Source organism: Oryzias melastigma, linkage group LG23, assembly GCF_002922805.2.
Source record: "Oryzias melastigma strain HK-1 linkage group LG23, ASM292280v2, whole genome shotgun sequence".
Classification (NCBI taxonomy): Eukaryota; Metazoa; Chordata; class Actinopteri; order Beloniformes; family Adrianichthyidae; genus Oryzias; species Oryzias melastigma.
This window is the reverse complement of record NC_050534.1, coordinates 10694068-10706739: the sequence shown is the minus strand read 5'-3', so window position 1 is coordinate 10706739 and position 12672 is coordinate 10694068. Positions and strand designations below refer to the sequence as shown.

General features: G+C 37.6%; 1 protein-coding gene across 3 annotated transcripts in view; it reads left to right on the top strand.

Moving 5' to 3' along the window:
• LOC112154729 (gamma-secretase activating protein) overlaps positions 1-12672 on the top strand; it is a 36499-nt gene that overhangs the window by 7921 nt on the left and 15906 nt on the right. For all 3 annotated transcript variants that reach the window (XM_024285882.2, XM_024285875.2, XM_024285867.2), the window contains 12 exons: positions 695-772; positions 847-924; positions 2695-2787; positions 2904-3063; positions 3193-3283; positions 4934-5003; positions 5391-5470; positions 5550-5630; positions 5701-5823; positions 5952-6007; positions 7290-7321; positions 9630-9691. In XM_024285882.2, coding sequence (XP_024141650.1) covers positions 695-772; positions 847-924; positions 2695-2787; positions 2904-3063; positions 3193-3283; positions 4934-5003; positions 5391-5470; positions 5550-5630; positions 5701-5823; positions 5952-6007; positions 7290-7321; positions 9630-9691 — 1004 coding nt within the window. The remainder of the gene's footprint in view (positions 1-694; positions 773-846; positions 925-2694; positions 2788-2903; positions 3064-3192; positions 3284-4933; positions 5004-5390; positions 5471-5549; positions 5631-5700; positions 5824-5951; positions 6008-7289; positions 7322-9629; positions 9692-12672) is intronic.

The following is a 12672-nucleotide window of genomic DNA, read 5'->3' as shown; positions in this document are numbered from 1 at the left end:
GTGTACTTAGTCACAAGAAAGCGTGACTGTAGTTTTGAGATTAAAAAAAAAAAACAGAAAGAGAGAAATCGACAATTAAATTAGTCGTCGACTATTTTAATAGTTGATTAGTCACGACTGTGTCGACTGCTTTAATAGTCGTTACGAATCGACTAATCGTGGCAGCCCTGTCTGGGATAGGCGTCCTTTCAAAATAAAACTAACATCTAAGGTTTTAAACCATCTATAAAAGGAAACTATTCAGGCTAAATCTACTAGTATCTACTGGACTGATCTATACAGGAGGTTGGGGGCAACTCACAAGTATCAAAGTGGTCTTTACTTTCATGCTTTCAGCCTCAGGAGATCACTGAATAATCCAGTTGCAGTTACTTCTGTCCTAAAAGCAAAGGTTCACATACTTTATCCATGCAATTCTGCAACCTTTCTCCACTTGTCTTGTGGTAGGTCTTTGAGGTTTAACCCTGTTTACACTGACATAATTAAAAATCAAATGATGACAAAAAAAAATAAAAGCATAGATAATAGTAAAAGACGGAGTATCTGCACTTCTTTAACCTGATGAAGCATCTGCAGTGAGTTATGGATTTTCTATTCTGATTTGGTGTGAATCTTGATACTATTTGTTCATTTTAAGGGAATAAATCCTTAAATCTCATCGTTTTCAGCTTTAAAATGACACTGTTTTCTACAGGAAGCTATTGTGTGTTCTACAGCAAACCCCTGAAAGACAAAAACGAGCTGATATACACGGTGGTTTTGGTTCACAAAGGTCAGTGAATGCTATTTTTGTTTATTTTTTGCTTCCCGTTTGCTCTCAAATTCTGCTTCTCCGCCATTTTGCAGACTGCACCAAGAAGTTCAGAGTGGATCTGGCCAGCGACGGGTTTTCACAGCAGCACCAGCCTCTCTTCATCCCCATAGGTCATTACTGCTAGCATACCTTTAAAATAGATGCAAACCACTTGAAAGAAATTTATATTTTTGTCATTCAGTTCTAAATGTGTTTTTTTATACAGAATCAGTACATTAGAATGTTTGAAATTCTGGAGAATTTAGTCTTTCAAGAATGAAGAAGGTTTTAGAAAATAAGAAAATCACACTAGAACAATCAAAAAGTATGTTTTTGTTCAAATTCTTTTGGGTTTGCTGTCTTTAATCTTCATCTTGACAACAATTTATTGGGTTCTGGTTGAGTTGCTAGCCGATAGTAACGCTACACCTTTTTTGGTACCTGGCAGTCTGGAGAGGCAACTGGAAAAGGAATCCAGCTCCTCCGTTAAGCTTGTCAGCAGAGGGCAGCATTAGGTTCTCTAGAATTTCCTGGTAGACTTTGTGCTTTAGAAAACACAACACCAGCACCTCCAACCATCCCTGACTGTGGACTGTGATAGTAGGACCATGGATCATCCAGATCATCATTTTCTCTTTAACCCAAGGAGTCCAGGACGCGACTTGAAGAATTAAACATTTGTAACCAGCGTTCACTCTTGAATGGATCGTTCTCTATTTGCTGCCAAAAAATAGCCAAAGTTTTTTTTAAAACGTGCCGTTTTCTAGGATATAGTTTCAGTAGAGCAGCAGGAGTTCTTTAGAAATTTCCCAACAATCCTTCGTTTACACGCTCTCTCACTAGCTTAGCATTAGTGGTGCAACAAAAATGGCGAGCGATTTCTGAGCTATCCCGTACAGTTTTGAGCCAGCTTTGATTAGTTAAACAAAGATATACATAGATCCTTGTGTCTACAAGGGGATGGATTGTAGTTTTTATGTAACGACTACGAGCCTTTTCTGCCTCCTGATTCTCTACGATTGGAAGAACTACTCAGAAACACAATTTTAACCTTAATTATCTTTACATATGTGAGAATAATGCCACAACAACATGTTAAAAACACAGTTTTCATTGGAATGGGTCTTTAAAATGTTGGGATACAGCACTCTATGAACAACCAGTAATGACCTATTAATGCTTGCCCTTCTTGTGTCATTGGACATGTGTGTTCATATGACTGTATAAGAGAACTGGACTAAGTGACTCCTCCCCCTTGCTTTCCAAACAAGAAGAAAATCCCGTAGACTTTTATTGAGAAATAAACAGCTATTATTCAGTCAATCTGTCAGTATAACCATTCCTGTTTTATGATATGCTTTCTTTAGATCAAGTTATAAACTGACGAATCCAATGACCCAATAAAAGTATGTGGTCTAACGGTGAACATTTGAAGTGTCTAATGCACAAATTTCAAGTGGAATGGACTTACAATAATCCCACTCCTTAGTGGCGAGAGTGGTTCCCATAGAAATTGGAGCAATCACAGCTTACTGACGACGTCTGGCTCCAACACGGCGGTGTCCGTATCACGAAAAAAATGGGTTGTGATCATGACTTTCCAACATTTCATTTGTCTCTTTTTGAGACATTTAATTTTTGATTTTCATCACATATTCATGAAAATATAAAACCTTTTCACCTTATTTAAAAATTGTACCTAAGTCTATGTTCATTACAGATAAATAGACGTCACATAGACATTAATATTTAGACATTTTTACTAGTCAAGTCATGTGCTCGTTTGTGGATTGCGTTCCTTTCATAAGCGCATGAATACAAATGGATATTTTGTCCTCAAAAGCATGAATGCGTGCAGACTTGGTTGAACCTGACAGTGTTTATAATGTGCTGGTGCGTAGGTTACTACGTCCTGGTGTATCTGCAGGGACATTTCCTCCACTGCATCAACACCCGGCAACAGGAGATGCTCTGCTACTCCCTCTTTTTCTCCGGTAAAGCGCTATTTTTGTCTACCTTGTTTGGAATCAGCTGCAGTGTCAGAAAATATGCGTTTTATATTGTTAAATATACCAAGCAACCCAGCTTTCTCTTTGTCCTCCACTTGAAGGTCATGATGTGAACTCAGGGCTGCAGTGTCAGTCAGCTGACATCTCCGTGCTGCATGCGGAGGGACGGCCTACCTGTCTGGTGGAGCTCGTCAGCGGGAAGATCAACGCCGTCGAGCTCAGCTCCGACTTCTTACTGCAGATACTGCGATCAGACACCAGGTGAGAGATTTAAGGAAATAAATACACAGTGTTGGAGCAATTCCAAATATATTAATGCTTTAAAATCCACAATTCCATCTCTGGATCTCCTTTTAAAGCCTGATTGGTAGCTTTCCTCCCTTGTCCTAGGTGGCCCGGCAGTGTGGCTGACCCTCAACGCCTGGCTGCCCTCCACTGCCTGCTGGTTTACATGGGAAATGACCCAAAACTGGAGCTGAAGGTGCAGCTGGAGACAGATTAATGTGTGGCAACGATATCGACCTCCAAGCTAAAGTCTGCATCCTTACAGAACACTCATTTGTATGAACAACGCAGCGTCATTTGAGGCAATATTTTATGCGTTGAAGAGACTAATGAACTGATTGCATTTGGGTTTTTAATATCAAGAAAACACATTAGATCAATGCGCACTCTGTGCAGTCACACGGGACATGCATGAGTTAAGGAAAAAACAGTATATATTAGTTATGATAATATATATTGTTATGAGACATGTACTACTCAGTTTTTACTTGAAAAGTGAAAAATTGCTCCAGTCTTGGAATATAATTCGCGATACATATCGTATTGTTGAAGCTTAATTTATTATTTTTAGGGCTGTGAACATTAACGCACGCAATTAATCAAAAAGCATTAATATGTATTAACGCAAATTAATTGTAGAAATAGTCCTTTGCTTTAACTCTGCGGTTCAGGCTTCCACGGCGTGCGTTAAAACATTTCGTCGGGTATTATCCCGCTTACACCATGGTCACTTACAAAAGAAATGAATGTTCAATTGGTTTTTAGTACTTTGTCGTTGGTATTTATGTGGTTTCGATCACTTTTTTTTTACAAAAAGAGGATTATTTAATACATGGTCTGGTCCTTTATTGTACAAATAAATTTTACCTGGTAAACATTGTGAATTATCATGATTAATCCCAACACAAAAGTGCGATTAATCATATTTTGTTTTGTAATCGATTGACAGCAGTAATTAAAAATAAATTTTCTAAATGTAGAGTTTCGTATCTGATTTTATATTGTGATTATTCACAGATAATAAGTGGTCAAAAAAAAATTAAATCGATTAATCATGATTAATTTTTTTCCAGGTTTGCGATTAATCAGTTAATTGTTTTAAATGATTCCTAGCCATAATTAATTTATTGTAGCTTCTAATTATTACCAACTTAGTGGATTTGTCGCTGTTAAAAATTCATTAATTCATTAAGCAGCCCCCTAGCTGTCACATGATGACTTAAGTAATTTATGTTTTCATACAAATTTAAATCCAGATAGGATAATAACTTTGTAATATTAAAAGAGTATAAAAACGTGCATTAATTAAAGGTTTTAGATCACAAAATCAATTAAATTTTTCTACCAAACTGGCTGTATTTTAAGGGGCCCAGGCTACACCAGTGGTGTCTCTTGCCTTATCTGCTGCTGATTACCTGGATCAGGTGCGTTTAGCTAATATGGAGCTTAAATTGCAGGTTGGTTAAAAAACATGAAAGACACCGGCCCTCGAGGCCTGGACTCTGATACCTCTGAGCTACACTATAGCGTTTTCCTTTGGAGTTTAGACTACAGTATCTACCGGTTTGTCTTTGGCCACCAAATAGATCACTTAGGGGGAGAAACTCCTTTAAAACAAGCTAACCTACCAGAACAAAAAAAAAGGAAAGGAAAGAAAGTGCAGCTGCTGTGTTTGCTGCATCTGAAACAAGACTATTGATTTCTCAAGGTTTCAGGCCAACCTTTGCTAACCTGCTGCCGACTCTTCTGTACACAGGCAGGAGTAGATCAAACTTTCTGTTGTATCGTTTGTGAGAATCTATGATCTGAAAAAACTGAATCTTGTGTGTTTGTGTTGTGCTTCTAGATTATGTCGTGGGTGTGTGACAACGTGAACACCATTGAATCCTTTGATCTGATCCAGGAGTTCATTTTAGGTCAGTAGCATCTCACAGGAAAAGGACACCGCCCCCCCAGAGCAGGGCTGCCTTATTTTTAGAGTTTTGCTGCTCTTTTGACTTTTTATGTGACTGGATTGTTGAAGCCTAATTCAAGTCTTTCTGTTCAGCCTCTCAGACCACACAGATCTGTGTAATTAAAACAGTGTTTGGGCTAAAAAAAAAAAAGAGTAAATGATTTTAGTTAATAATGGAGATGGAATACATTTGCATTTAATTTGCTCTGAAATAATGGCTTTTCACATTAATCCAGGAAATTTTTAGACATTACGTGTTAATTTAATGTCAATGAGGCATCGACTAATTTGTCCAGATATATAAAAAATGCTAAAAATATATATATATATTTTGTCTTTTCCTCCACAGCCTCTTGGTACAGAATAGGTTATGACAGATTTCTTGGCTTGGATAAAGTCCTGCCTTACTCTTCTATATTTGAAAAGAAGGTACATTAACACACATCGATTTAAGGCTGTAAAGTTATAACGTTTGCTGTGCATTGATGTGATTTTGCACATGTTTTAGGAGGTTCCAGGTTGTCTGTTGGAGGTTCCTGGTGTTCGGTGCACCAATGGGTTCCACGCTGAACCTGGTTTTAAAGGGAAGGTAAAGTCAAAGCTGCAGTTTTTATTTTGAAAGAAAATTTTGTTTGATTTTTTTTAAATATGTGACCCAGGCTAGAGGCCCCTTCAGTTTCTGGTCAGAGCTGCAGTGCAACACGGAGAGGACGAAAAGTCTAGATGCTTTAATCAACTCCAGATACAGAACCTCCCACGTTCAGGACGACTGGAATAAACTGGTGAGATTGTGTGTGTTTTTTTCTTAAATGTAATTTTCTGCACCATAGATGCTCGCAAATGTCCTGACAGATAAGTTGCCTTTTTACGAGTCTCCGTGTGTTCAGGTTGTGCTTTTTTTCTTATGCAGAAATCGGAGAAAAAACCCTCCAGTCACATGAATCACATGGAGGAGAACGCAAAGAAGTAGGTCTGCCTCCCACCTGAGTGTCGTGATGAAATGTTCACTCACACTCCTGAAACCGACTGACGAAAATTACACGTTTCTGTCTAACGAGGAGCTGTATTGTCTCGTTTGAAAGCCTCAAACGACTCTGCTGTTTCCCTTTACGCAGGGCTTTTCTTTTGAAAAACTATTTTCAGAATAAATCATTCACTTGTTTATTGCCTTTTTTTTTATCTTACAGAATTTTTTCTTTTTTTCTGTTGGGATAAAAGCTTGAAGTTCGTTTTTTTTATCCTATTTAAAGGCCTTTAGGAAGACGTAAAAACTTTAATAAACTGGAATAAAAAACTAGTTTAAAGTACAACTTTATATAACTCCACAAAATACACATAATTGATGTGATTACTTATTTAACCGTGATTTATTTTGAAATAAATTAACTTTTTTTCTCAGTTTTGTGCAACAACAACCATAAAACTTGAAGAATTTAATAAAAACGACATTCAAATTAGATTTTACACTAAAATAACCAACATTATACTCATTTTAAAAAGTTATTTTAAACCAGTTTAATGATAATTATTATTTTGTTAATGTTCAAAAAAAAAAATAGTCGCACCCTTGGCCAAACTATACGAAAAAGCAAGACTTACACTCAGAAAAATACAGTAAATATGACTTTTGATTTTATAATCAGTAATTTGCTTATAAGTTTACATTTTTTAATCTTTTTTGGAGCAAAATGCAAAAACAGAAAGGAGCAAATGAAACAGGAAAGATGTACCCAAAGAAACATAACTGAATAAAAACAAATTGAAATGAAACATAAGATATTATGTAAAACATGTAAAAAAACATGTAAAAATGTTACAAAAATTTGCAAAATCCTATTTTTTATACTTTGATTATAGAATCTTTCAAACTCAAACTGGGCTTTTATTTTTCCTTTCTCTGTATCACTTTTAAATAAAAAATAAACATGTTTCTGTGTTTTGCATGTTAATTCTAGTCAGTCACACAAATGTTCAGACCTTCAAAGTAAAACAGAAAATCTTGTAAAAATTGTGTAAAAATGACATTATTGGACTTCAGTTTCTTTTAATCCAATTTTGTTTAAATCTGAATTTTGTTTGGCCTTGAAGGCCAAATGCTGGACCTGCGTGCAAAAACTTTTAATATTTTTTGTAGTTTTTCAGCCGCGATGCATTAAATGACTTCACCCTAAAGCGCAAAAATAATAGTTTGTTTTTCAACGCTGTAGGGATGGATTTTTCTCACAGAACTTTTCTTTTTGTTTCCTAGAGTTCTTTCCACGGTGGACACCTGGTGTCTCGGTAAGAAGACTTAAACAAGCACTTTTAAAACCTGCATTCAGGGATGCAGCACACACTAATGTGAGGCACAAAACTGAGCTTTCCTTTGATTATGTTCTTTTCATGTTGACTGTATAGAATCCATTAAATGAAACTAGCAGAATTTATCTGTAAAGGAGAGGTAATGCAGAAAGGAGGGAAAAATACTGAAGAATGTTTACAGTTATGTAACAGCAGAGTTTGGTACTTTCCTCTGCTGTCTCTCGTCGCATTTTTCCTGTTTCTGTCATGACATCAGAGCATTCTAACCTTTCCCAGATGTGATTTCACCCACCACTTCTTAGTAAATCGTAAAATAGAATATTTTGACTCTTAAATAAGGCTGGATATACAATTCAATTCAAGAGACTGTTTTTAGAATATTTTACAACAAAACGTTTCCAAAGTTCTGCACAGGAATGAAAAGAAATCAAATAAATATGTAAAAAACCCTGTCAAACGAGAACATTGATTTTAGGTCATTGACCCGTTCCACTCGTGTAGTTCTAGGCTGTTTCTTCACAGATGATTTCTTCTCCATCAGTTGAGATTTTGCATGGAGCCCCAGGTGGAGGAAGATCTGTGATCTTGTATTTCTTCTAGTTAATCATAATAGTTGCTCCAACAATTGATTTCTTAAGATGCTTGCTTGTTTCAGATTGGTTCCTTCCAGTCTTGTTCAGGTCTACATTCTTGTCCTTGGTGTCCTTTGACAGCTCTTTGGTCATGGCCATGGTGGAATGGTTACAGTCTCACCTTTTATTCTTAAGCTGCGTGCTTATAATAGATGTTCCTTCCTGTCTTATTCATGTCTACAACCTTGTCCCTGGTTTCCTTTGACAGCTCTTTGGTCTTTGCCATGGCGGAATGGTTACAGTCTGACTGTTTTTCCGTAAGCTGCTTGCTTATTGTTGATCAGTTCATTTGAGTCTTGTTCATGTCTACAATCTTGTCCTTAGTGTCCTTTGACAGCTCTTTGGTCTTGGTCATGGTGGAATGGTTACAGTCTGACTGTTTATCCGTAAGCTGCGTGCTTATTGTTGATCAGTTTGTTTGAGTCTTGTTTATGTCTACAATCTTGTCCTTAGTGTCCTTTGACAGCTCTTTGGTCATGGCCATGGTGGAATGGTTACAGTCTCACCTTTTATTCTTAAGCTGCGTGCCTATAATAGATGTTCCTTCCTGTCTTGTTCATGTCTACAACCTTGTCCCTGGTTTCCTTTGACAGCTCTTTGGTCTTTGCCATGGTGGAATGGTTACAGTCTGACTGTTTATCCGTAAGCTTCGTGCTTATTGTTGATCAGTTTGTTTGAGTCTTGTTCAGGTCTACAATCTTGTCCCTGTTGTGACAGCTAATTGCACCATCACAACATCAAAGAGGCAACTGTGATGTAATCTATTAACATCATAAATTGTATTTTAAAAAGCACAAGCAATTATTAAGGTATTTTCTTTTAATAATAATTATAATAATAATGGATTAGATTTCTCTGCTCTTTTCCACACACTCAAAGCTCTTAAATTATATAGAGTAACTACAACTCCCGGATGTTAAGGTCTTTTTCTCTCCTCACATAACTTTCTTTCATGCTTATCAGTCATATAAATTGTCGATTTAGCGCTGTGATCGGTTTGTAAAAACCATCATCTTGCTCATTTAGTTGCTGAAGCTGAAGCCCATCGCTGCTTTCATCTCCTTTTTTTTTTATTCAGTTGCACAATCAGCAGCCCTCTCCCGGTGAACCCCAGCATCCTTCATTCACAGATGGGTTCAACCTGCTCGCACATCTCTAATCCCGCCGCTTCCTCGTCACGCTCAACATCAAACTAAACGTCTTTAACTCGGCCGACTCTCGCTCCAAATCCACAGAGCTGCTGTCAGCACAGATTTAGAAAAACACATCGGGTAGACGGATGAGTTGTCTCGAGTGCCGTGGGACTCGCGCATCTCGCAACGGCGTCTCGCTGTCTGTAAAGGTTTATGACTGGAAGCTGCTGACAGGCAGATCTTTTCTGCAAGTTAGTCTTCATATTTATACGTCAGAAAGCAGCGCCTGGTGTGGAAGCTAAAGAGTTCACTGCCTTCTGGACTGACATAAACGTCAGGGTTGCACAGCAGGGTTTCCGCCTCTCTTCGCTTTTTTGTATTTGAATTAAAGCAGTAAAGAAGATGTTTATCGCCTAAGTGTTTACCAATAACTAGTTTAGTGACGTCAATGCAGTGACAGTCGTATGGCCTCCTGCTGATTTCACAGCCTCAAACAATTCTTTTTATGTTCTTCCTTTGTAGAGAAGAAGCTGGTGCCACTTTTTCAGGAGGAAGACCATCAGCAAAGGTTGCTCATAGGCCTGGTGAGAGAAGTCGCTCTCGAATATTTTATTTTTTCTCATTTACAGACTAATAACTTCTCTCAAAATGCAAGGAAACAGTTAAAAAAAAAACTCCAAGACAGATTTATTTCAGAAATGTGTCGAAAGGGCTCGACTTTTCCTGCACTCACATCAATCCCAAGCAACATGGAAAGATGAATCAGACATTTTTCCTTTGAATATATGTCAGAAATGGGAAATTCTCATATCATGGGAGAATTTGCATGCAAATGAGCAGAAAGCTGCCACAGTATGACAGAATAAAATGAAAAAAATGCCCGCTGCGGAGGCACAGATGACAGCTAAAGTGCTGCCTTTGATGCCAAAAAGTGGGGAAAACACCCTTTATCCATGAGTAAGGCTTACATATCTGTATACTGATTCTGTGGGTGTTAGAAATAGAAAACCTTCATCTGTAGTGTAATTATCATTAAGGTATGACAAGATTTGAATGTCTGGTTGAACTTTTATGACCTACATGTCGGGAAAAGTACCAATTTTCTCAGGTGTGTAATCTTTTTTATGTCATATCGATGGAAATTTTCATCTATATTAAGGGTTTTATTTTAGAAACCCTGAAAAGAGAAGAACAGCTGCATAAAAGGTTTGACAATGTTCCCCTGTGACGTAGTGGCTTCTATCCGTCCATATTTCTGTTCATGAGTATTTTAGAGGAAATGCAACTCTCATTCTTTTGCATTTATTAGGGAGAATGGAGAGATTAAGACAGTTTCTCCACATTTCCTTCATTATGAATATGAAAGTCCCATTCGGATCTTCTGTTGATCTATTGTAAAATTGTTCTCAGTGGTCATATAATTATGATTATGCAGTTTTTTCGTTAGAAATTCACCTCTGGGTTGTGAGCGGGACTGTTTGTGTGGAGCAATCCCGCCCCCTCTTCCCCCAGTACAGCTCTTTGTCACACATTTTTTTTCGTCTGCTCCTGATTCACAACATTTTTTATTAAAAAAAAATACTCAAACATGCCATTTTGAGCTTAATTTTCTTAATATATGACCTATATCTGCAGAAAAATGCTACAAGAACCCGTTGAAAAACATCTGTTTGATCTGGTTTTATTTATTCTCAAATTAGACCTGCTTTTGTTCACCCTTTTGCTCTATTAAACCCAGATTGTAACATTTGAATGGTACAAGAATGCTTCGATGGAGGGAACACACACCAGTTTTTACTCTTATTAATATGCAATCCCTAAACAAATAGTTTCCAAAACTATCAGAGAAGAGTTTTTATAGGCAAAAATGATTTATACATTTATACATCTAAACTGAATGGACACATTTGGCTTGCTTAAAGACTCACTCCAATGAAAATTGTCTTTTTTTAACACTTTAAAACTGCGTTTCTGAAAATGTTATAATTCAAACTGCCTTGGATCAGAAAACCAGATGCTAGAAAATGTTCAGACTAAAAACGCAGCTGCTGAAATGCCAAAGTTTCCCCTCCCCCGCTCACGCTTTGATGTGCGAGACATGATGATGGTTTAACACTTGTGGTGTAGCGAATTGCAACTATACCAATGGATTGCTTCATTTTTGCTAATGCTAGCTTGAGGCTATAAACTAGCATGTGAGCGCGGAGCTCTCAGAGACAGAGTGGGGGGCGGGGTTATTCTAGGTCAACAGTCCCGCCCCCAACCCAGAATTGTATTTCTAACGAGCTACTGCTGCTGTTCATAAAATGTTTTAAAAACAAAAAAGCCGTTTTGATTTGGGGTAACAACTTCATAATCACAGTTAAAAGATCACTGGGAACAATTTTACAATAGAAGAATATAAAGTTGAAGAGGGACTTAAAAGCGAACTGTGGAACCATTCTTGGACCCATCTGTTGAAGTGGTCTCGGTTCGTTTCCAGTCGGACTGAGCTCCGGTTCGCTCTGAGTTTCTTCTGTCTGAATGGGCTACCTGCTTGTGGTGGAGCAACTGAACCAAAACGGCCACCGTAGAATGTCATTATGGGATGTAAATATAGGAGGAAGGAAGCCATGGACAAAAGTTAAGGCAACAATGAGACACTCATTGAAATGTGGTTGGATGAATTCTGGCTCATTAAAATAACGTTTAACATGATACACATTGCTTCTCACACCGTTTTCCCGACAATCTATTTGTCATAAATACTTATTAGCGTACCTTATAAGCCGTACAGACATTAAAAACTGATCAGCGAAATATAAGGTTAAAATAAGTGAATTATTCCAACAGGGATTGCAACACTTAGAACTTCTTTTATTTCTTCTCTCGTTACTTTTCCCCGCCATCATAATCTCTGTCCAATGACAGAAGAGATCTTTGGTCACGTGGTTCTGTTTACTAGAACAGAAATCTCCAGTTGATGGCTGTCTAAATTCAGACCAAATGCCAAGTTCAGCACTCGATCTGTACCAACAAACATTTCCAGTCTGAAAAACTTTAAAGCTAAATTAAAGAGGCCGAATTATAAAAGCTTCAATAAAATCTAAAGTTTGAATTTCTAAATCCCAGAAAGACAAACCAGATTGAAAGCTTTAGGGAAGCCGATCTGCTGCTTTATTCTTTCTCCCTTCATTAAGGATGAAATGACGTGGAGACACATCGAGGAGAAAGCGGTTTTATTTGTAAAGCAATTACCTCTACAACCGCTCAATTGAGGTGCCAAGCATGCTTTGATATACAACAGTTTAACAGCTGCTGCTTGTGAACTTCTCCTTTAACGCAGGTTGATATATGGACCACTAAAAGTCCGGAGCGAAATGCTGACAACAGATTATTTCCCTCCTTAGTCATCTGTTAAAGTGAAGTCCCTGTTACGCTTCAGATGACTCAACACTTTTTTAAAAACAGGGATTTTCTCTTTCTTTTTTTAGGGGGGATGTCTTCTTTTTTTGTGCGGCATGCAGTTTGATGGACAATTTCATATCTCCTGCCCCCTCTTCCCCCCACGCTTTGTAAAAAGGGA